This window comes from Brachypodium distachyon, chromosome 2 (genome assembly GCF_000005505.3).
Source record: "Brachypodium distachyon strain Bd21 chromosome 2, Brachypodium_distachyon_v3.0, whole genome shotgun sequence".
In the NCBI taxonomy this organism is placed as follows: Eukaryota; Viridiplantae; Streptophyta; class Magnoliopsida; order Poales; family Poaceae; genus Brachypodium; species Brachypodium distachyon.
In genome coordinates this window covers 17,495,750-17,520,627 of record NC_016132.3, presented here as the reverse complement: position 1 = coordinate 17,520,627, position 24,878 = coordinate 17,495,750, and the positions used below count along the sequence as shown (strand labels likewise).

The 24,878-nt window shown below is 44.6% G+C and overlaps 1 protein-coding gene, 2 long non-coding RNA genes and 1 pseudogene across 6 annotated transcripts; 2 read left to right on the top strand and 2 right to left on the bottom strand.

Moving 5' to 3' along the window:
• Positions 1 to 781: 781 nt before the first annotated feature.
• Positions 782 to 3,110, bottom strand: LOC100831936 (gibberellin 2-beta-dioxygenase). The gene is made up of 3 exons (XM_003565997.3): positions 2,562 to 3,110; positions 2,100 to 2,463; positions 782 to 2,001 (listed from the first exon to the last, which is right to left on the bottom strand). The coding sequence occupies exons 1-3, from the start codon at positions 2,957 to 2,959 to the stop codon at positions 1,699 to 1,701; spliced, it is 1,065 nt and encodes a 354-aa protein (XP_003566045.1). The 5' UTR covers positions 2,960 to 3,110; the 3' UTR covers positions 782 to 1,698.
• Positions 3,111 to 6,784: 3,674 nt separating this feature from the next.
• Positions 6,785 to 10,888, top strand: LOC100831628. 4 transcript variants are annotated; one of them, XR_002963876.1, is made up of 4 exons: positions 6,785 to 7,295; positions 7,427 to 8,129; positions 8,212 to 8,894; positions 10,874 to 10,888. It is a non-coding gene; the product is annotated as an uncharacterized LOC100831628 (long non-coding RNA). The 4 variants fall into 4 exon arrangements; XR_002963879.1 differs by lacking the exon at positions 10,874 to 10,888 and having other exon boundaries at positions 6,786 to 7,295; positions 7,427 to 7,721; positions 7,856 to 8,129; positions 8,212 to 8,542; XR_002963878.1 differs by lacking the exon at positions 10,874 to 10,888 and having other exon boundaries at positions 6,786 to 7,295; positions 7,427 to 7,950; positions 8,035 to 8,129; positions 8,212 to 8,542.
• Positions 10,889 to 18,157: 7,269 nt separating this feature from the next.
• Positions 18,158 to 19,913, top strand: LOC104582615. The gene is made up of 3 exons (XR_730431.2): positions 18,158 to 18,618; positions 19,392 to 19,481; positions 19,571 to 19,913. It is a non-coding gene; the product is annotated as an uncharacterized LOC104582615 (long non-coding RNA).
• A 1,508-nt stretch (positions 19,914 to 21,421) lies between these two features.
• On the bottom strand, positions 21,422 to 24,646 carry LOC100831326 (annotated as a pseudogene).
• Positions 24,647 to 24,878: the final 232 nt, after the last annotated feature.

Here is a 24,878-nt window from a genome sequence, read left to right as displayed (position 1 = left end):
ACAAAATTGTTACAATTAACTGTTAAATCCCACTTAGCTAATTACTGTACTGAAAATTCTTACAGCATGTTCCTGTGCAAAATTGGTACAATTAACTGTTAACTAGGCAGTATTAAATTCAGTTCTGGTTCAGGTATATGAAAGGGATATACTCTGCAGTTTGAGGTTCAGGTTCAGATGTTTTGATTCAGTTCAGGTTCAGGTACAAATGCTACTCCTCAGGACTGTTGTTATACTCTGCAACAATAGGACTGTTGTTATACGCTGCAACAAATGCTACTCCTCAGGACTGTTACCAGGGATATACTCTGCAACCTACTTCATGGACTGTTGTTATATGCTTGCACTGATATTCTTTGCCCAGGATGGACAGTCATTATATGCTCGCACTGATCAGCAACCTACTTCATGGACAGTTGTTATATGCTTGACAGCATTCTCAATCACCAACCCCCAAATCCCAAAGTAAAAACACACATACTCCAGGGAGCCAGATGTAAGAGTAGCTGATTCCTCTGAGATGGATTCTGTTAATTTTTCTCCACACCTGGTAACTTTGGGTGCTAAAGAACTCATTTGGTCTCAAGATGAGAGCAAGTGGGCTATCAAGTGTGCTAGGAGATTTGTTTTCAGAGTTTAAGAACTCCTTGCAGCGTTTTTTAAATGGGAGTGTCTATTTCTCAGTCGCCTAAGAAATAGTTATTTCTCAGTTAACAATCGTAGCCATCCAATTAAGATTTTCTTATCCATCGGACCTACAATAATCTTACACGAATCTCAGTGATTGAATCAAAAGGTTGTTATTATCGATTGAGAAATAGTTATTTCTCGGTCTCCTAAGAAATATCAAAACCGTTTTTAAATTAAATTTGCTCTGCAAGATTCTGTTCTGTCCTCACAATGAGAAACCATTTTACTTCTGTACAGAGTAGAGAAGTAAAACTCCATGGCTGTGAGTAGAAGAAAGGGTGCTCACAATTGAACCAGCCTGGACCAAGGAAGCACGCAGAGCAAATGGGATCGAGATCTCGTCCTCGTCCTCGTCCTCAGAAGAAGGCGCTTCACCTAGTCCTCGTCCTCAGAAGAAGGCGACCTCCTTCCTAGGCGGAGCGGCGGTTGACGGCGACGGAGCTGCGGAGGCGGGGGAGAATGACGGCGGGAGCAGCGCGGCTAGCAGGCCCGTCGGCGGCCTCCTTCCTCCTCCACGTCCGCGATGCGGGAGTCCGCGATTAGATCTCCTCCGGCGGTGCGAGCTCTGGCGCAAGGGCAGCGGGAGGCCGGGACCAGACCCAGACCGGAAGATTTGAATTTGAATTTGAGCTATGAATTCGAAATTTCAAATTTGAGGGATGTTTTTGCAAAATTTGAATTGAACTGGGAGGGAGGGAGGATGCGACGTCCTTTAATGGACAGAGGGAGCAGGAGTAGTGCTACACTGTACATTTGACCAACCCGGTCGGATCGAGGGATCAATCGATCGGCTTCGTCTCCGGCCGTCCATGCCGGTGCCGTGCCCACCGCGGGCAGGACCATCGAGCTCGTCCCTACAGCTAGCAAAGCTTTATGTGCATATCCGACCGGACCAGGCCAGGTCATCCATGGCCGATCGTGGCCGGGCTCCAAGTGTGCATGCAGGCGCCGCCTCGTGTCTTAATTTGTTGGGATCGATCGATGCTTGCCGGTCACTAATTAGGAGTGTTAGGACCGGTGGTGGAGGCCGGCGGCATCGGCATGGGCGTGCTGGAGTTCGACAAGTGTCATCTGGAAGGGGGCCAGGCGGTTGTCGCCGAGGCGTGAGCGGTAGGCCGCCTTCTTGTACTCGCCCCATGTGAATTCCCTGTAGATTGGCAGCTGGCCCTCCGCCTGCAGCAGCTGCGGCAGCGGCGCGATCCTCTGCGCCACCGGTGGCCCTCCGAAGTAGATCATCGACACGCGCGACTTGCGCCCGCTGCCTGCCACCACCCTGTGCCTCACACTCTTCAGCCTCCCATTCGTCAGCACCTGCAAAACGAACCCAGATCGAATTCATCAGCCATCACCATCGATGATTTCTTCTTCTTGATAAAAAATCTGAATGTGCACGTTGTTTGTGTATATACCTGGAGGGAGTCGCCGACGTTGACGAAGAAGGCGTCGCGGTTGGGCGGGACGGAGACCCACTTCTGCGCGTCGCCGTCGCCGTGGAGCGCGATCTGGAGGCCGGCCGTGGCGTTGGAGTGAAGGATGGAGACGAGCTGCGGGTCCGTGTGCTCGCCGAAGCCGGTGACGCTGCAGTTAGGGGGCAAGCCTTGCAGCAGCGGGCAAGGCGGGTAGTGGTTCAGCCGGAACACCTGGTCGCTCGCTTCCCCCGTCACCATGTCGGCCAGCGCGCCACGCGGCGACACGCCCAGCCCTTCAGCCACCATCTCCAGCACCGTCCTCGCCAGCCCGCGCATCGCCCCCACGTACTCGTTAATGGCGTCCCTGCAATCGACGATCGACCACCATTCATCAAGTTAGAACACCAGTGAACGGGTGAATTCAAGCATTGATCGGGTGAATTCAATTCAAGCATTGGTTACCGGAGGGAGGAGGAGGGGGCAGGGGAGGCCTTGGAGAGGGATTCTCGGTCGATGGCGAGGAGGAGGTACTCGAGCCAGCCCATGTCGCCATTGCGGCCGATGCGCTTGCTGCCGTAGCCGAAGGGGTCGGCGGGGCCCGACGCCGACGCGTCCTTGTCGGCCTGCGGCCACGAGAAGAAGAGCGCGGCCTCGTGCTCCAGCCGCTCCACGACGCCCCGTGCCACGCCGTGGTTCACGACGCTGAAGAACCCGAACCGCTCGCAGGCGCGCACCACGTCGTCGGCCGCGCCGGGCGCGGACAGGTCCACGGCCGGGACGCCCGCGAAGCTCTCCCACGGCTCCGGCGTCCGAAGCAGCGAGATCTGCTCCAGCGCCGCCGGCTTCGCCAGGACCACCATGGCCGCCCAAAGAAACAGAGCACAGCACAGAGCAAATGATCAAACCAAAGCGACCCCTGAACCGAAACAGAGCAGGATTCTGCTGATGAATGCTGGAGCTTCGAGCTAGCAGTGTTGGTAATGGTGCACGAATGAGAAGTGAGGCCTTTCTTGGTCTTTCATGGTGCGTATATATAGTGGAGTTGGAGGGGCCTACGTACGTGAGAGGGGATATAGAACGAATGGGAGGGAATGGACAACGTTGGTAGTAGCTGTTCATGCCGTGTCGCGTGGGTGTACGCACCGATCGACTGACCTTTCTCGCCCGCCTTTTCCCGTATTTGAGTGAGCCCCCGAACTGAATTCGAGGTGTGATCGGTTCGAGGGGGGCGACGTGTTCAGATGTGATCCGCCGGTGCGCTGGGGCCGGGGGAATGAGGAGCGTGATGGCTAAAGGAGAAAGGGGTGTGGCCGTGTGGGCAATGCTGTACGCTACGCTGCTCGACGGCGCTGTGCGCGCGTGGATGCACGGTGCTCCTGGACGAAGCTTCTTGGTACTTGTTTTTGTCTAAGCTTACCAGGGCTTAGGTTACCATGGTTTCGTGTTGTTGGAAACCTGACGAAAACCAGTTGGATAAGATGGAATCTTTGCAACTCCTTCTAAATTTGGGAGGACTGGATATTTTATGGCGACGTATCTAGTGCAAATTTTCATTCGGTGAAGATTTACAAACTTTTCATGTGGACCATTGGATTTAAATGTACGGCGCGTACCAAAGGTGGGAATCAAAACACTCACTTAAACACATTTTCGCATAATCCCTATACTTATCCCACGGTGTCTTGTCTTTGATTCACACCTCTTATTTGGACCACATGTCGCGGTATTCTTCTTCAATACTACATGAAACATCTGTTTGGATGTATTTTAGAAAAAAAATTATTTGGATCACATGTTGTAGATCCAATGGCCTAGAACGGGAGTTTGTACTGAATCGAGGTTTGAACTCGATGCATTGCCATTTTAGTGAAACTATCAGCCTTTTATATATAGATTTTTTTTATTAAACATATAAGTTGCACCGAATGAGAGCACCTGGTGGACGAGCTTGCTAGTGTCCAGGAAGAAAGAGAGGAAGAATCTGGACATTGCGATTACTCTTGTGTGCTGGCCTATGTGGAAGCATCGGAATGTGGTGGTCTTTGATGGGGCGACTCCGAGTGCACTTCAGATCCTGCGGGTGATTGGACAAGAGTGTGGAGCTTGGAAGAGTGCAGGGCTTCTAAAAAGTGCTTTATTGTTTAGTGAGTTTGGTTTTTGTGGACGATGTGTGGACCTTGCTTTAATAGTTGTTGCATCTCGGCATATGGCCTGTAACCGCATCGCGGCTTTCTTCTTCGATATATGATATACCCGCCGAGGTCTATTCTAAAAAAAAAAGAATCCGTGGGGCTCTCACTCAACTGATTATCAACTTATCATCGTGTTGTTTTGCCTACTGACATGTGGTGCCAACATAGAAGATCAAGGCCACATCATAAATTTTACAGAAATACACATGTTGGGCTCAACCAAAAAGCCCATTAAATAAGCCCTAAATACGACCTGGTCTTCTAATCCACGCTTCCAGTCAATTCCTGAGAATCTCTGCTGCCGACCAGTTCCTGCAGGGATGACGGCTAGATCGATCGAGATCGATGGTTGACAAGTGACGCTGGCCTTGATAAGCAAGAAAAAAGGCAGAGGCAGGCAACGCTAGCTAGCTATGGTTTTGCGTCACCGCGTCAATATCACACCGGGCAGTGTACCATCTTTCGTCGATCCAAAGAGAAGGGAGAAGGAGAAGAGAGACGCCAAGAACAACAAAGCGACGAGACGAGTTTTGTCGGCCAGATGCGGAATCGATCGAGTTAGATCAGATATCCTTTCGTCCGGTACTGCGGCGGACTAGTCCAACTGTCCAATGCACAAGATTTACCTGCTGTCAATAGTGTTGGGTTCGGTGGCGCGCGTCGCTGGGCTAGGGAGAGAAGGACGTCAATTTGCTAGGGCGCTAGGGAGAGTAGGGTGGAAAGGGCCAGATTAGGAAGGGGCTTGTTGAGACTTAAGAATGACGTTTTTTTTTTGCGCGAAGAGACTTGAGAATGACGTTAATTTTCTCTCTTCACGCCGACTGAACGCGGACTTGCCGCCGGCCGGTCTCCTGAACGCGCCGCATACATGCGTGTGATTTTGGGAGTGGCGACTTGCGAACCAAGTGGTCTTGAGCCCGAAGCTGTAGCGCGCTTGCGGCGGCTGCTTCAGAGGTCGGCGAGCGGCGCAGCTCTTTCTGTCCGTGGGCATATCTGCGTCTGCCCATCCTTGTCATTTTCTACGTGGAACCGGGCCAGGCTGCCAGGCCGGGGTACTATTGGACAGGCGCATATTCGATCGGCCACGTGGACGACGCCGTTGGTCAACAAGTGTCGACGCCGTGAGCCGAAAGGGATGATAAAAAGCGCCTCCTCTGCCTGGATTGCCCTGTGCTAGATTCCATATCTGAATTAAGTCTAACATTCAAAAAAATAATATCTGAATTAAGTCATGTTTGCTGCTCGCTGGGGCACCCAAGGAACGTGACAGGCTGATTACTACCAGTACACACTGTTACAAAATCTCACGACCTCTCCTCAAGTCCCGAACAAAATGGTTGCCCTCGGATGCCGCTGCGAGGCGGAGGGTCAGAAACAGAACAGCAAGGCCTGACTAGCTTTGGCGGCAAACCCTGGGGCGGGACCGGGCACGTCACGTATGGTCAGTTTACCCAGTTGTGCTGCAGTTCCTATCTTTCTGCAGGATTCCATGTTTACATACTACGATCGGCCACGTCGTGTGAGAATCGTCGCGGGACACGGGCACGGGGAACGCGTGCGATGGGCTGTCGAATCGTTGTTAAGAGCATCGGTCGTGTTTATCAAGTTCGAATTACGCTGGCGCACCTCTGGTTGCTGCTCCGGGAAAGGGAAGGTTACACTGACACCATGATGGAGCTGCCATGGAAGCGTCCAGCTTCAACTTTCAAGGCATGCAGAGTGCAGCACAGCAGAGTTGGCAAGTTCAGATAGATCATGATCGAACTCTTCACACTTTCGGCGTTACAGTGTTTCTTGTTTATTATGTCGACATGTGGTCATGTTTATATATGCTTGGTTTGACTGCTTGAACACGGAATCTATATATCTGAGACTTGTTGAGATTCTCTGTTTCCGGAAATGTATAGTTTTCTGAAAGGATGCAAATGTGTGCATGCAGTAGCGTCTTTCTCTCCTCTAAAGGGCGGAGAAAGCCCCCGTGCTATCGATCGGCCACGTCGACGCATACGTTTCTTTTCGTTTCAGCGCGGGCTGTGCGCCTGGGCCGTCGTTGGGCTCTTTTGTTGTGCTGGGGTCATGGTGCGAAGCTGACGGATCTGGCCTCTTTCCTCGACGGCGACGACAGGATGTGCCAGATCTAGAATTCGGCGGCAGGCTTGGGGTGTGGCCCCGGCCGACGAGCCACAACGGCAATGGCTTCGCCTCAGGCGAGCTTCTTGTGAGGTCCATAAAACTGTTGTGCATCGATGGAGCCGCGTCGAATTCGGTTTTGTTGGTCTCTGTCCCCTCTCTCTCAGGCGGTCAGTGAAGCGGCGCCGGAGATGAGCGGCTGTCAACGATTCAGGCACAAAGACTTTCAAAGACTTTCTTGTTTCTTTTCTTCATTTAGAAGTCGCTTGTGCTTTTGATTCGGACCTGGTTTCTTATAGAGTCATCTTTGTTTTGTACGTGTCTCGTACCTTGTATATGAACGGTGCTTATGCTTTAAAAAAACCAAAAATAAACAGCATTCGTGGGTTATCCCGACCTCTCTTCCTTGTCGCGTCCTCTTTCGATACCTCCCGACCGCCTTCCTCTCTCGCGATTTCTCAGCCCCTCTCTGCCTCTTCCTCCGTCCCTGCGCTTATCTTCCTCTTCCGATTGCTCTGCTCGTATGCAGGTCCTGTGCCTGTTCGCGTTGTCTGGGGAGTAGCGTCCTTCTTCTCCAGGTCGCCCCTGCTGCCTCCCCAGTTACGCCGTAGCGTCCTCGCCTCCTTCACAATCTGGTCTCACTGGAGGCCGCGAAGACGCCGGCGGTGGCGGGGATCCCTATTCAGCCTCCCGGACCGCCGTCCTGAACCCGTGAATCCCGAGAGAAATGGCGGCCCTCCCTAACCTAGTGGCGTCTCCCAGACTGCCGTCCATCTCCTCCCTCCTCTTCCTCCATGCGCTCAGGTCACCACGGTAGCTGGGCGCGGGCCGCGATTCGTGACGCTGGGCGTCTGCTTCCAATTTCTCCCGCGAGGTAAGCTGCAGTTCTTCGTTGAGAGGAAGCTGCACATAGATGATTTCTGGATCTGAACATATATCGACTTCTTTGGGAGAAAGTGGTTAACAACTAATTAACTGTGTGTGCTGGCCGGTAAACAATTGTAGATCGAGTTCTGGATCCGCTGCTGCTCGGCTTCTTCGGCTACCTCCCAAGCATCATCTACGCTGTCTGGCGGACTGGGTCATCACCAAGTAGAACCATTACGGCTCCTCTTCCTGTATATGCAGGTTTCAGGAATTTGGGAAATTTAACCAGCTAAGCTGATCCATGTCTCTTGCTTTAGAATGATTATACAGAGCTGCATATAAAAGGTAATTTTATTTTACCATCACATAGGCTTATGGACTAGAGGTTTTCCATCATGCACTGGGAAACATTTCAATCCCACCAAATACGACGGTAACGAGGCCTCCTCGCTGGAACAATGCACCTTTGGCATAATCATGGCTGCCTTCCTATGGATGCGCCTCTTTTTCAATCCTTGCATCCATAATATTATTTGTGTCTAATTAGTTCTTATTTGTCTCAACTAGGTTTTGTGAGGCCTGGAGATGCACACTCCACATCAGATTCAAAGTTGAAGCACTGCTTATTTCCTAGAGACTGGAACATCTCTTCTGATAACAAGGTACTAGGAAATTAGTACTTTCTATTGCAGCTATTGTCAACGATTTTCATTTTTACTTCTGGAATGATAAATGATGTGCATAAGCTTCAAAACTTTCGATGGAGAGGAAGGGAGGGAGCACAAGAAGCTTTGTGATTTGTTCTATAGATGTTTCGAAGGAGAAGATTGTGCCCCTCAAGGTTTATTTCTTTTTGCTATGCACATTTGCATATGTGTTAGTATCTTTTGTTTTAATTGGGTGAATGTGCTATTTACCTCTAGGTTGACCATATATGCAGTTTGGGATCATTTCTTGTGGCTATGTGATTACATGTAGATTTATGGTGGAATATCTAGATCAAGTAAATTGTGATGTTCAAACGAACGGGCCAACACTACAGAGCTTAGTGCTAGGACTGATTTGTGTTCAAGTATTGTCGCACCTCTTGGTTTGTGTTCTTGAAGTACATAGCACAAAAAAATAATTCGGTTGGATGTGTAAGAGCTCAAAGTTTATGTACAAATAAATGTAATCGAGTAACAGTGACAGTGAGTTCGTACATGTGTATGGAATTAATATAAACTAAAGACAATTGAGTGGCTTAATCTTTGTTCAGTCCATGGCCTATAGTGAATAATATATTCTTGAATTACAAAACAATGAACAGTCCATGGCAACATAAAAGTTTGGCTGCAACTGACTTGACCTGTAGGCTGTAGGCAACATAAAAGGTTGGCTTCTTATCCTTCAGTTCATATCCCTTAAATTTGTTTTGTAGCTCCAAGTTTTCTTCACTAACTTTGTTTCGTACTTCGATAGGATGAGGTGGTTATGTTTTTTTAAAAAGTAGTGAGGCTGTAATGTTTAATGGAAGAGAGATTAGAAAGGAGAAGAAGGTTCAATGGCTCAGCCTTCGGCATTCAGGAAAAAATGCAGCCAAGAAAATTTTAAAATTATTAGAAAGGTATGCAAGATTTAGTAGGAAGTTAGATCTATGGAATTAGTTCATTGGATTAAACAGAAATAGGACTATGCTGTTTATTTTGGATGAAAAATTACTTTGGAGTTTCACATTCTATTTTCAGAATAAGCTCAAATCAAAGATGTTTTTTTTCTTCTCAAGATGACTACCAAGTTTCTGATAGGGATGGGTGCTTTGCACTAGGCCAATAACAAAAAAAAATCTTCCAAAAAAAAAAGTGCACTAGGTCAGTAACAGTGCCTTAGCCTGGCCGTGTGGAAATAGAACTACCACCACAAGGTGCTCTAAGTTTTATTGTGCTCTCTTATACATTTTCGCTGTATGGAATACTGATGCTTGACATTCATATTCATGAATAAATTGTTGAATGTGTGGTCACGCGCTGACCTTTTGTTGCAAAACCGTATATACTACTCCTTCCGTCCCATATTAAGTGACTCAAATTTGCTCAAATATGGATGTATATATGCCTAAAAAACGTCTAGATACATGTAATAGAAATTCAGTTAATATGGGACGGAGGGAGTAGATGGGATTTGTCAGCAGAGGTGATAAGGCTCATCTGCGTTGGATCAGAGGAAGATCCGTCGGTTCAAATTTCTTAAAAAGCTGATGTGGAAGAGAATAGGAGATAGCAACCTAACAAACGGTCTAAGATCCTCACCCTGCAACTTACGTGTTAGACAATGTCGCAGCAAAGCCCGAATATCCATCTAGTGTACTGTATATAGTTCTTAGAAACATGGACGTTACCTGAAGATGACGCTAGGAGCGCCAGCACCGTTAGAGACACGAGGATGAGGATGGCGGTCATCTTGGAAGCCCTGCGGAGGCTACTTAGCAATGTACTTAAAGAGAGCCACTAGCTAGTATGCGTATTTTGAAAATGGAAACTCAGAGTTGGTAAAAAATAATAATCTGATACCATGCATGGATAAAAGTTATCGACCTTTACTCTAATTGGTACTACTACTACTAAATTAAGGTTTAGTCAATGCTTAGCACAGAATGCCTAACTTAGAGTCTTAGAGGATACGCTTGATTAATGCGATCGGGAACCGTCAAGTGATTCGACCGGGATACTTGCTATATGCTGTGCCAGACCCTTTTTTTTTTCATCCGGTAAAGATATCTCACATGTAGTCAATGGCTCAATGTCGTGTGCTCAAGATATTTTTGGAGCTCGATGTTCTTGTTATTTTTATATATATGTAGACTACAAATCTTTATATTTTCTCTTAAGAATTTGCAGAGGCATAGTGCATTCTATTGTCTATGCGTAAGGTTTTGTTTTCTTTAAAAGAAATATTTTGACCCTTTTTGAATTTTTCAAAATTAAGACACTATTTGAGCTTGATAGGCCATGTTTTGACCGATAGTAAGAGATACTTGCATAGAAGCACAATTTGGGTACAATTTATAACAATTATCACGGTTTTTAGCTAAATTCACTCCCTCTTTCCATTTTTTTTCAAAAAAGATGATGAAACCCGGTCACCGGACAGATTTGCATCAAATCACGCACATAAATTTTGTTATAATATTATTCAACAAATCAGAAAAAACCTCATCGACCGAAGCATTACTGAAAGGCAAGCAGATCGGCTGTCGCTAGTAGGAGCTGCCGCGAAACGGAAACGGCCTGCGCCCTGCGTCACATGCATGAGGCAGGAGAAAAATATTCCCGCCGGTAAGTACACACGTGCTCATCGACGTGCACGCCCACAGAGCATAATTCTTTTTTTTGGGAATCACAGAGCATAATTCTAAGGTGAATGGGATCGTGGGAGTGGCACCGTGGAATCCTGATATTGTACACCATTTATTTTTGACTTATATGTGGTCAAGATTTGTGAATTGTGTAACAAAAGGAAGTACTCTCTCCGTTTTTTTATATAAGGCGTAGAAACTTTAGCGCCAAGATTAACGCAAATCTGCACACAATGAACTGCGGACTGCAGGTGGAAACTGCCCCGTGCATGCATCAGGGAAGGAAACAACCCCTCCACCACGGAAGGAATTAACTGCCCCCGCATGCAACAACCATGGAAGGAAACTGCCTGATTTTTCTCCGGACTGCAGTTTTTCGCTTGCCTAAAACGTTGCGCGTCTTAGGGTATGTACAATTGTTGATAAGACTGTCCTATCTTAGACATTCCACATCAATTAAAAAAGATAACAAAACATGTTGTACAATGGGTTATCTCTTAGTGTTCTATCTTAGAATTAATGTTTAGATGAATAAAATTAACTAAATAAATGCTAAGAAAAGATGAAATCTAGTACAATGGTAAATTTGGCTTATCTTTACCTTATCATTCTTGTGAAGAGATCATCTCTTAATTAAGAGAAGACTTGTGACTTTTCTTCATTTTTCTCTCTTCCACATCAGATTTTATTCTATGTGGCATCACTAAGAGAAGGCTAACGTCAACCCATTGTACATGCCCTTACATTTTACAAATCGAGTGAAATTTTTATACGCCCTATATAAAAAAACGGAGGGAGTACATTTTTTGAGGTAAAAAAGGAAGTACATTACCATTTCTATTTCTATATATACGAATATATACTCAGATTGAGGCATGCAAGAAATATATTGTTCTACTGCTCTATATAATACTCCGTACTTGAATAGTGTCAGTCTTGATACATCGCTTTATATATTGGTAGACAAAAATCACACGATTTTATTTATTAATTTGTCGACGTACAAAAATCACACGTTCAAGCTAGCTAGGCTCCATGGATTCTGAGCGATCGATGCTCAAGCCGTGCTCCAGGTCGGCAATCAACGCAATAGCAGATGTTAGTCTTCGGAGCACAGAAGCCGTCTTCGCGACCTTCGCTCTCACACCGTTTAACACAGCTCTCATCAGATCCAATTCTTGGGTCGTCGCAATGCGGGTCCTTGGCCGGCTGTGAATTGCAAAATTTTGCATCTACGTATATATGAACAAACAACAACAAGATCAGTCCCTCAAAAAATAAGATCAGGATCAGTTATAAAAAACTGAGATTTGAAAATTTGAAAATTAGTTGATCCAGGACAAAGCTAGATAGGGTTTGACTGTGTTACCTGAAGATGTTAGGAGCGCCAGCACCAGTACAGACACGAGGATGGCGGCGGTCATCTTGGAAGCCATGATCGATCGATCAGCCGGCCGGCCGGGGTGCAACAAGCTAACAATATAATGTAACTAAATTGGAAACGCAGAGTTCGTTTTGATCTCAGCGACATGCTTGTACATGTATTTAAAGAGAGAACCACAGGTATGCGTTATGGAAATTGGAAACGCAGAGTTGGAAGGGAATAATCTAATTTAATGGCTCATTTGGCAGCAAGGGAATAAATACCCAGGGTGTAACTTCTCGGAAAGGGATTTTGAGGAGCACCTGAGATCCCCCTTCTCCCACGGGGAGAATTCTTCTGCGGGAACGTCCGTTTGGTTTACCAGGTGACGAGGGGAGGGAAATCAATCGTCAGGCACTCAGGCCTCACGTGTTGCCTACGGGAAAGGGATATTTTTGAAGAAGAAAAAACACAATAAATTCTGAAAACAAAACAGAAATCATATGTTGACCCTTAAATTCGAAACTAACACATTTTTTTCTGAAAACAATTCGAGACAAATAATGACACATTGTAGCATTAATCACCCCCAAGTTATATTAACTCTTCACAATCCTAATGGCACATAATAATGATATTTTTTATGCCCATCAATTTTACATGCTCGTGCAAAAATAATACCGTTTTCAGACTTGGTATGTCACTCTAATTCAGACATAAATAATTCATTACAAAATATATTATAAATACAATGCTCAATCGGAATATCACAAATTTAAGGTGACTTCACGATCTATGTTTCTCTTCTTTACGATCTCTCATGTTCCCAAAGGTACTGCCAGATAAGAAATACTAGCACAACACCCGCGCGTTGCTATGGAAGAAAAAAAATCGATGCACGCAGTAAATTTTCTTTGGTATAGCTTCGGCATGTTGCTGAAACCAGCCAGTTTCAGCACATCAATTGTGTGCTCCCAAGGCGCACTGCCACTGCCTCCTCTTGCCACTGCTTCTGCCAGACCACCTGGTACATGTGCGTCATCGCACGCAGAGGTATGCGCCTATGTCGCCATCGATCTCACTGGATGATTATCCGATCCAACACCGTACAAACAACCTCCCCCACACTTCTGTCGGGGCTCACCGTCACTAGGAAATATACAATTGCTTGTTAGTAGAACCATAACATAGTAAACTTCAAATTGAATGGTAAAATAAGCGAAACTAACCCCGTCGAACCCATAAATTGCTCCAAAGTATTATCCAGCAAATATAAGGGGATTAGGCCGTTATGAAATGAAAAGACAACAGGGTTTGACATGTAATCAAGCAGCAGCAAAACATTATCATTCAACAGCTTAATTGCATCTAAGAATGCCGAGTGCTGTGGTTATTTGTGTATCTTACCATGTATTGTTACTATAAATGCAGTGATATACTAATACTTAGAATCAGTGAAGCTAGGAGTTAGATAGGTAAAAACCGATTCGGGACTTCGGGATTAATGAAAAAACCTACCACCGTCCGCCATCACCACTAACTGCAATTGAATAGATAGATATTTAGCAATTGTAACACCCAAGATGATACATAAACATCAACTTATGATGGGTACTAGATGCCAACGAAAGAGAAATCATTTGCTACCACAAACTGCAGGTTGATTTAGCAAAACAAAAAAGATGCAGGAATGCATCTCAATATCTCATCACTTTCATCAATGCTATAAGATAGAGTCATGCAAGTCACCATACAATGTGAAGATGCAGGGTCGATTAGGACATGCTTGTGACTGAGGACAGATAACATGACAATTCATCGCAACAGAAGTAAAGAAAAGTGTAGAGAAAACAACACTCTGTCTACTATAACAAAGTCCAAATTTATAAGTTAAAGGGAGTACAGATTGTAATGAATTAATAAAAGGTTAACCAGATATTTCTGCAGAAGTTCTAGATACAGCTTTGCATCGAAAACTACATACACTTGAGATCGACTATGACACCGAAATTAAACTAACAAAATTACCACAAAAACCTGTCCTCAGACATGTGTAAATGCCGCAAGCATATAGTGTTATAGGCATGGGACAACAACAATATATGGATCAGCATCATGCATATATGCACAAAGCAGATAGGATGGCTCAACCTAATCAAATCATTAGTAAAATTTATTATCTCTATAATTATTGCTTGATTGATACACTGAACCGCTAGTTAAAAACTTAAATATGAAATATCGAGAGGTAGTTATATATCCCACCTCTAGTATAATGATATCCTTTTTATATGGAGCACTTGACCTGATTCTTAGAAATAAGATAAGCTTCAGGAATTGTCTCTCTAATACAAGGAATATGTCCAAAAATACCAAGAACACATGCCAAAATAAGCTGCAGAGTAAAGGTCCATGGTAAGAGGTAGAACAACAATGTCGAGTGACATATCTACTAGTAGAACACCAAAATACACCTTCCTTTGTCCTAGGTTCCAAAAATGAACCAGATGCAACTTCTGAAGCTAATATGCAGTTCATCATCACAGAAAGGACAATGTGCAGTTAGTTTCAGGCAAACAAAGCAACATCTTATTGCACAACCAAATTCATGGTGTAAAATACATGAATAAAAACATCAGAAAATTCATGTCTATGTGACAGACCAAAAATTATGGCAGCACTAACAAGAATCCAAGAACATGACGATTGTGCATACTTCTAGGGGGTTGTGCTCACCTTCTTATAAATGGAGGCGGCTAGTTTGTTCCAGGCTGAAGTGGAGTACTCTAGGATGGTGAGTAGCCGAAGCAAGTACTGCTCGGGTTCATGGATCTGGAGGTGGGGAGGTCGTGTGAGAAGGGTAGCAAGGCATCAGCTAGTATCTTTCCTCAAAAAAGAGGCATCAGTACAGAGAAGCAAAACAAAGAGGAAGAAGAAGGGCAAACCTTCGGGGTCCAGGAGGTGGCGAGGTAGAAGGATGAAGACGAGATCCGGCCATCGACAGAGGGGAGAGGATCTCTGAGCATCTGAGGCGTAGCGCTCGGTCATCAGGCGGAGAGCAGCTGGGGGGAGGCAACGCTGGAGCTCGGGGGAGGCGTCGCGTGAGCTCGAAGGCGGAGGGGCTCGAGCTCGAGAGACCGACGCGCCGCCGGAGCGAGCGAGGATTTTATCCTGAGGTCAGGAGGTGTGGATTTTTTCCACGGGGAAACGACGGGTATCGGGCCGATTTACCCCGGTTGGGCCGACGTCCAAATGCGCTCGTGGAACTTCCGCAGGAGAATTTCTGCGTGGAACTCCCACCCGGGAAAAGGGCCGGTATCCCGGCGGGAAACGCTGCAACCAAACGAGCCCCAAGTCAATGCTGGTCACAGAAAAATATGCCAAATATAGAGGCATCTGACGGTAGGGTCCATCTCCTGGCGGGTCCACGTACCAGTCAAACGGACCCCACCGTCAACACGTCTTGCTAGTCGCCGGCCTCCCACGCCCCCCTCGCCGGAAAGTCCGTCCCCGACTCCCCTCATTCCTTCGCCGGCGGCATGCTTGCTCGTCCGCCGTCATTCCCCTGTTCCGTCGTTGCACCCCCCCTCCTTTAGCTCCGGAGACTCCCGTCCACCGCATCGGCGCCACCTACATTCACTGCGGCTAACCGCACTGCAACGGCATGCTGGCCTCCGCTCTCGATTAGAGCCGCATCGACCGGGGAAAGGCGGCGGAGAGGAGCGGCGGATCCGCGACCTAGGTTTATGGCCCTCACTTCGAATATCGATGTATGGATTCCAATCCTCATCTTGTATCCTCGGTCCTAAACTTTTTTAAAAAAATAATTCTTTGTCGTGCGTATGGCAATCACGGCTTACCTGCCTCGTTCTACGCACAGCTTTCGTTGATGAATCTTAACTTTATCTTATGCGTGAGGGGATTTGTGTAGGATTGGACTGTATTTCGACAGTGATGCTTGAATATAATATGCCCCAATGTGATACCTGAATGCAGATTATTCCGGAATCCTGGGTTCAGTTATTTGCCCATAGAGTTGCACTTTCAGGCCTTATTTGATCCCTGCTATCCATGGAACTTCTATGTTTTTTGTTTGTTAATTCGTCAGTATTGGTTGGCTGATCTCTAAAACATTTCGGTAGTCTCACTATAATTGTCGCCGACGTTGGTAGTCTCCTTCCCATTAAGGAAATTAAGAGTATATTGATGCCATATTCTCACATTTTATCCTATTTAATTCTTTCAAAGAGGTTTAGTTTTTTAAGAAGTTATACTGCTTGTAGAAAACAGCGAAATTGCAGTTAATTTAAACCTTCACTATGTTATCAGAGGTCTATTCATAATGGTTTGACACCATTACCAGGTTTTATTTCCTGTTCTCTCTGACACAGATGTTATCACAGGTTAAACACAAAATCGGTTCAAGCAGGTGACCCTTTGAACATGCAACCCAGTCAAGTTCCTAAGATGCTTTTTAGATACAAAAAATTGTTGGTTTCCTTCCGCATTTTGTGTATCCATTAAGGTTAGTTACTTTTTTCGAAAAGGAGGGAATACCCCCGGCCTCTGCATCGATCGATGCACACAGCCAATTAAGGTTAGTTACTTCGTTCTAGCTTTTCCCAGACTTCTAAATTCTGATGGAAGCGAGTGATGTTCATCTCTTTTCCTTCGTTGTTCTACCCGGCGTCAGCAAACGTAACTCACCAATAATCCAAGAAATTTTAAGCTTTTCAAGGAATTGCAGATAGATTCTCGATGAAGTAACAGCGTGAATTGTATGTCTTAGTTTCTTTGTGCATTGTTATTTATCAAGTGATAATGTACTAATGAGCTGAGTTAATACATGTGTTGTAAATCATACCTGTTACTTCTTATGGCTGGCTGGTGGCTTGCAGTTCTATTCACTGATTAATTCCTAAGAGGTATTTGCACAAGCTTGTTTGACTTGAACCAGAGACTCGGGAGTGCAGTGGCAGCGATGATGGTGTGTGCATCAAGAACACAGCAGATACCAATACCCCAACCCTGCTGATTTGAGTCTCCAATGGTAAGAACTAAGATCTTATTTCTTCTTAACAGAGTTTTCCCTCTTCTTTTCTCTTTGTCTTCACCAGCTCTTCAGATTGCGACGGAGGAGTATATTTTGATAATTGTGTAGCTGCTGGCTTTTCTCCTGCGGAACGGTCTTTGTTATTAAAGAATAGAATTGAGCCCAATGAAATTTCCTTCCTCCTGGAATAAAATTCACAGATATATCATCTATCTCCATTATTACATCAATTCTTCCACCAAGCAACTAAGCAAATCATAAAAATCATTTATTTTACTCAAAATTATAAAAACTAAACATGGACCCTACAACGACTAACCCTTGTGGCTTTGGGTATGCAGAATAGAACAACCCTGAGTTGCCTACAGAGTTCAACACTGGTACACAGGTGAGCTGGGCGTGCACTCACGCACGACCTAACCAATCGAGGGACGCTCGATTATCTTTGATTCCAAATTTGGAGTTTGGACTTCAAATTCAGAACCTATGGGCATTTTGCTTCATTATGAGCTCTCTCCGTGTTTGTTATCCCAATGTTTTAGTAATTGGTTCCAGTTTTGTTATCAAAACAGTCCTTATAGTTAGTTCTAGTTTTGTTATTCTGTTGCAGCTAATATTGCATCTTCAGTTCCTTCTATATACTTAAGATGGGCATTATGGTTTCCAGTTTGTATGCTTCCCTGTTTTCTTATTTTGTTGTCATGATTACATATCAGTTCCTTCTATTTACTTAAGATGGGCATTATCTTTCTTGTTTACATGGTTCCCTGTTTTCGTCGTGATTACATATCAACCATGTCATCAATATTGCAGCATTATCAATTTCTGGGAGGTAGTTGGGAGTCCATACAATAAGTGGAAAATACAGGTTTGGCAAACGAGGTCAGAGTTAAGGAGAACATGTAAAATGTTAAACATATTCCTGCATAAGACAATACATTTCCAGCATGACTATTTGGATAGAGACGCTATGCATGATAGTTGATAGTATTGTCCTAACCATGCACCATACATGCTTCTTGTAATATACTGCAACACCTTGCATTCTCTTACTGTTTGAATGCATCAAAGTAATCACCATTAGCCTTGTATTTTTCAATGAACGGCCAATCTTTCTTAACATAGACACCATTAACTTTGTAGAGCAGTTTGGTGCTCATACCCTCTTGAGCATGAAATAGACGTTCCACTTCTATCATCATTATGTCTTTTCCTTCCAAATTATTTCAAGTATCATGCCTTCTGGAATTCTTTTCTCTACTCAAACTGTGCGCTGAACTAATATTCTTATCTCTTTTTTTAGATGCAATATTCTTATCTCGATGCTAGCAAATTCTCTGTTGGATCCTTGGCTGCTCCTTATTGCCCAAAGTTTTGAGGATCTGAATTTTACTAGCATGGAAAGTAAAACTAGAGCAGGGGTTCTCGCTGAGAGGCCGAAATGGCTTCGCGCGGTGCTGTTGGGCGTGGAGAAGCAGCGAAGGACACTGGTGTTTGGAACAAAGATGGGAAGGAGAGGGAAGAGTATGGCACCGGTGCCCATTGGCCTCCGTTAGTTCTGACGCCGACTCCAACGTGCAGTGAGAATTTTCCTTCTACATTCCTTCCCGTTGCTGATGATTCCATTTTGATTCCTGTGGAGCTTCCAATATTGTTTGAGTTTTGGCCACCTGCATTCCTCGATTTTGGACAATTTATCTTAGTATTTTGGTTCCATTTACTATTCCAATCACCTGCATTCATGGTTATTGTTGTGCTTTTTTTTAAACCAATAAGTATCGTTATGCTTATTACCCATTCTTCATCTCGGATTGCTAAGCCTGAAATGAATGATAAATTACTGTGAAGGGAACCCCCAAAGTGGCAGCTCAGACCCATCAAACCGCAGTGAAAGTACACACTCTCGATCTTAGCTAAGCACAGTAGCACTTGAAATTTCATCTTCCCTTGGAGTTTATGCAATGCATAGCACTGACTGAAAATACACCGTTAAAATAGGTGCTTCTGCCAAAGGAGGAACGGAATGGCATATATATGCATTTATTCCAAGATCTGTAGATGCATATTAGTGTGACAAACTGGCGGTTTAGGATAGAAGTGTTGACGATACATGCATCTCGTTTGCAGGCTCCCAGATTTACTTATGATTGTTGTCCTCCATATTTCTGTTCCATCTGTTATTAACACTATATTCTTTTCTTCAAGTTCAAGGCTTTTTCTCCTGTTAGTTTTATTTGATTTGGAATAAATTAGGATTGTGAAATTGGAGTTTTATTTGATTGCATTTTGCCACATTGCTGAAGTTCCGTACAGTGTGAATTGTGTAACACTGTAGCAAGATTGGTCATAACAGGTAGAAGTTGCAAACAGAACCCAAATGGACGGAACAATTAAGAGGAATGTGGTACTAGCAAAAGCAGCTAGAAAGAGGAAAGTATGAAAGGTAAATTCTTGATGTTTTAAATCTAACTATATTTCTAAACTTTCTACCTTGTTCATTCATCCATCATTTCCTTGCAATTTATTTTTCAGGAAACTAAAACGGATGCTCAGGTGAAGCCTGCCTGGCTAGCTAGGATGGAGCCTGCACTGTCACACAGGAAACTTTGTCTCCACAACCTGTGAGGCAATCAGGGAAAGTGGCAGGATCAGGAATGAGAATGCTAAGGAAGCTGAGAAAGCTATTAAAAAGAAAAGGGGAAGGAAAATGCTCTGAACTACATGAAAGGGAAGGGAATTGCGAGGCTCCGAACTTAAAGTTGCTTACCTGCGCAAGTTTGATATTGTTTTGGTTGTACTGGTGCTGATTCTTTTTCATGAACTCTCTATGTATTTGTTCCGGTGGGACCTCTGATTTTGTTGGCTGTAAAGCACATTGTCACTTGAAGTAACGAATCACATCTTGGCAAATTGGAGCTCCAAAGTACATGCCAAACTAAACTCACAAATTTTATTTGAACTCTTTTACGGTGATTGGCGAGTACTTCTCAGTACTCCCGCGAGAATTAATTCGGTCCGTTGATTATCAAGTTACCTAGACGTTTCGGTCTTCCAAAATCTCAACCAAGCCGCGGAGCAGAGTGAGCGATGAATCAATAGCTAATCAACCGAGGATGAATCAATAGCTAATCAACCGAGGCCGTTCTCTCTTGCCAGAGCTAGATGGAGACGGTTTGATTCTTCTTAATTTCTAGCTCTAGCTCCAACTGAGCTCTCGTCCAGGCGAGCTCCGCTCCGGCGAGCCGCAGGAGCTTAGATTGATTAGGAAACACGCCTTCTCCGGTGCATGCATTCCGTTAATTGCCCACTAATGCAGGGATCGAACTGCTGATTTTTTTCCACTAACGAAGGAAACCGCTGATTTTCTCCACGCATGCATGCAGCACTGCTTTGTGGCTGTGGATTTTTCTCACCGCATGCAACTGTTTCTGCGCCTTACATTTAGGAAATCTGGGGAAAAACTTACCCTTATATTAAAAAAAGGAGGCAATATATTGGACCAGATTTTTTAATCTTAGCAGCGGTGTACTTTCCAATACTTTTCAGTACTTTGATTTTAGTACTTTCCAGTACTTCTTATTTTCCCACCGTTGGATCAAATAGGTTGAACAGTTCATAAAATCGCCAACCATCGTAAAACTTGTAATTTTTTTTTGCTCCTGCAGAAAATGTACTGATTCTTTTTCCCGTGTAGCACAAGGAAACTAGCAGCACATATATCTTGAACGCCCACTCAGCTGATGCTCTTGAAATTTTAGAATTTGACCATTCATTACATGAGAACCATGATACATGCATGCCCCAATTAGAGTACCAGCAAACATGTTCGTACATAATATGGTTCGATCTCTCCTAACTCAATTCAGTCTCATTACACAACAACAAACACATACATAGCAATACTTTCAATCTCTCACCCCTTCAATTTAGTCTCTAATTTGACTACACGTGCCTCCAGTCCTTCACTGTTTTCACCAATCAACTTCAGTGCGGCAACTTGGAACTGGAGAAAAATTTCAGAACCAATGAGAAGAGAAACCAACAAACACATGCTAGTTCTTCAGTCTTTTCACCAATCAACTCCAGTTCAAAATAGTACATATAGAGTTCATACCTATGAAGTTGTTGTAGCTAGGGCGACCATTGCAACCCCAATGGCTGTCAAGATGTTGTACGGAAGCCGACGGTCCAATGACCCACTCACAACAGGGGCTGAGGTGGCCGTGTGGAACCGGAGTCTTGAGCCTAGCAATGAGAAAAACGCTGTCAAGATGTATGTGAGAGCACCTAGCCACAACTCTAGAAAATTTGAGGAATCTGATCTTACAATTGTACTTTACCCAGCCTACAGTCATCTTTTCCAAATTGAACACAAACATCTTGTCACGTAAAACAAGATCTGCAAACAAAATGACACCCATTAGTTAACAACAAAAATCCCCAGGGTAGAGAGAAGCATGTCGCACCGTCTAGTTACTGTTAGGCAAATAGTATTTAGAACACAAAGTTGCATGGGACGTCAAAGATAGACATACAATCAAAATCCATGATCACTCTTCTAAGAATATGATTGACTTCCGGACTATGTTTACTATTGTTTATGCAATTATAAAGATTTCTTTAAACATGTTAATTAATTTCAGACAATCATGTCCTGGAATCTATAGCTAGATCGATAATTCGGTCAAGATGAGTTGATTAACCTCCAAGTATAGTGGTCCTCTCGTAGCCTCGGATCGCATTGCTCCTTTGAAAGCAAATTTACACTAGGCCACTCTTGTGCTGCAAAACATGATATGTATCATTTCATTTAGAACAAGTTTCCTCATAAACACTTGACTAGATATGCAATATCAAAGAAATATAATGAGGTCGTACGATTCCATCACTACGGAGGACCACCAGATAGCTATGTGGGTCTATGGTCAGTTCGGCACCCTCCTTGATATGCAGCGTCACTGTTGGAAATAATGATCTAATAGAGGTAAAAAAACATTTTTTTTCTCGTTTAGTTTGACATCATGAAGGAGGTGGATTGTTAACCTTCCAAGTAAAAAAAAAACAGACCTGATGGAAGTAAAAATGTAGAGGGTCCCATCCTGGATAGTGTAGTTCACAAATGAAGCTGCATTCTTTATCTGAATAACCAAATATGAATCATTACGGTAAATTTATCGAAGTAATGATAAATTATTTTTTGTTTGCAAGAAGATTATGGATTGTGTCCTGTGAACAACTTATTGCGGTAATAACTGGATCATAAAGTCCATCTGCTAGGTAAGCCAGCGTTGTTCCTGAATCCATGAATGTTGTTGTAAATAAGGAAGAATCAATAGCCAGATTTTGACCGTTGACAGAGATGCTATTCATATTGACGCTGTAGTGAGACCTGCATTTATTAAAAGGGATTTATATAAAAGAATAAAATGGTGGAGCAAAAGTGAGACAAAATAAAACAACTATATATGAATTGAACACTATGACTTACACCGATGGAACAATCGGAGTAAACACAAATCCCGGTTCGACAACTTCAGCGAGAACAAGAATGCCGCCACCACACCGTCGTCTGAACCTTTTAGGCAATGTGAGAACACTTTAGGGGACACCCCTTGAGCGCTGAGTTGTGAGACCACAGACAACACATTCTTTCCGAACCCAATTACTCCATCTGCCGCAAACTGACCTGTCCGTGAGTTGCTACGCCTGTTTGAAAAGACAATCGCAACATCAACAAAATATCAATAGTGGAAAGTTATTCTTGTAAATTTCCACTATTTGATGGAGAATTTAAAAAGATATATACAAGACTTCATGGACAACATACCCAAAAAAGACTGAGGCCAAAGTATTGGCAGTTGACTTGTTTCCAATAGTGTCAAGATGCATTGTGTCAGAAAAGTAGTTCCCTGAGGTGATACTTCCATCAGCATATGACTGTGTGTAGCCACATTGGTTTTTTGTGGGGTCACACGTCGCTTTTCCAGTCTCGGCAACTTGTGTGCACCTCTCGTCTGAGCAAGATATTTTGGATGCCGTTGACGAAGATTTTGGGTTATAAACCTCCAAAGGGACCTGAAAAATCAACAATCACAATGATAAGATATGATTCCGTCATAAGGGAGATAATTTTGTGAAAAAAATGGAAAAGTGATGGAAAAGAAATCATATAATTGACTTACATTGAGAAAAGGTGTTGCCTGGCAATTTTGGCAGAGCGAGCAAGAAGTCCATAACAAATCACTGCCAGTGTCAAATTGCAAAGAGAAGTCCTTCGGCGGGTTTCCTAATTTCACGCAGGCATAATACAACCTGCAAAACAAAATTAGATCATCAATAAGAATAACTAACTACCAGATTCGCTACACACAACTGGATTCATGAAAAGTAAAATTAACTTAAGAGCAATCTAAAACTTGAACAACTTGCTGACTCTAACCATATGCTTGCAATAAGAAATTTAAATTCTTTTATACATGATGCTTAATAATTTCCAAGCTCTCCTTCTCCTAACAAAAAAAATTAAATAAGGAATTGGAATTGGCCAAGCCAACACATTTGTTTTTTTTTAACGGGTAGGACTTCTCATTCATTAAATAATGGTTACATCTTGGAGTAACAAGGGGATTATAGAATTGGGGGGATCATCGAGCCAAACTTGCTCATGAACAAGAGCCTCATGTGCCAAATGATCAGCTACTAGCTAAGCGGGAACAGTGCTCAAACACCACTTTGTTGAAGTCCCTGACGAGGAGCATGGACTCATCAATAACAGCATGCAGCAGCTGGACCTCTGGACTCTGGAGTATCCTTGCTGAACATCTTGGATCAGGCTCAAATTATCACACTTCAGTATATATCCTTGCTGAACATCTTGCTGCCCAGCGAGCTGAAGACCACGAGGAAGGCCCCAGGCTTCAGCTGTGATCACGTCTGCAACAATATTCAGCAGCATGTACAGTACAGACAGCCACTTGATCGAGTCACCACCTGATCGATCTTCTCGAACAGTAACTCCACAGTAATATGACTCTGAATTCAATCTGAAGCTAAAGCCATTGATTCATTAATTCTACTGCAAAAACGCCTAAGGAATCAAAAAAATCAAGTACTAATCACAACCCAACAACTAGCGCAGACACGGGCACACACACGGCTAACAGAAGGAAATGGCCTGCCGCCGGGCCGGGAACAGGAGGGAAATATATACACACCCAGGCAAGGTTCCGAGGAGGAACTGTGGCGGCTGATGCCTTGCCGTGTCCACCTCGCTGAGATCCTCCGGGCGCTGCCCGGCGAGCGGCAGCCTTCGCTCGAGCTCGAGCGCCGGCGCCGGGGCGGGCACAGCAGCGGCCGCAGCACAGAGCAGCAGCACTACAGTCGTCACAGCCAACCCGGCGCCCCTCGACGCAGCGGCGAAGCATCCCGACGACGGCCTTCAGCAGATGATGCGGCGGCGCAGAGCAGAAGCAGCAGTAGAGCAGCAGCCAAGCCGGCCGGCGCCGGCCCAGCCACTGCCGATCCCATCTCAGCCCCTGATGCAGCAGCGCAGACCAGCAGCAACAGAGCTAAGCCGGCCGAAGGGATCCCCGGCACAGCAGCTCCCATCGCAAGTCGCAGGCCCTCGACGCAGGCGCAGCGGCGAACACCACCGCCCCGACCGTTTCTTGCCCTATGAGGAAAATATTCCCGCTTTCCTCCGCTGCGTTCTGGCTCGCTATTTTATTTCTTTTGATAGGAAATACCCCTTGGCACTGCGGGCATGCGCTCTACTGTACTGTATGCGCCGGACTCCCCCTCTATCTCTATGCCTTTTTTTTCTTTTCTTTTTTGAGACGCA

Bases quoted from the DNA above. Each gene is read 5' to 3' on its own strand.
- LOC100831936 (XM_003565997.3), bottom strand. From the start codon at position 2,959: ATGGTGGTCCTGGCGAAGCCGGCGGCGCTGGAGCAGATCTCGCTGCTT. The intron at 2,464-2,561 runs GTAACCAATGCT...CGTCGATTGCAG, and splicing joins GCCCCCTCCTCCTCCCTCCG to GGACGCCATTAACGAGTACG. The intron at 2,002-2,099 runs GTATATACACAA...TTCGTTTTGCAG, and splicing joins ACGTCGGCGACTCCCTCCAG to GTGCTGACGAATGGGAGGCT.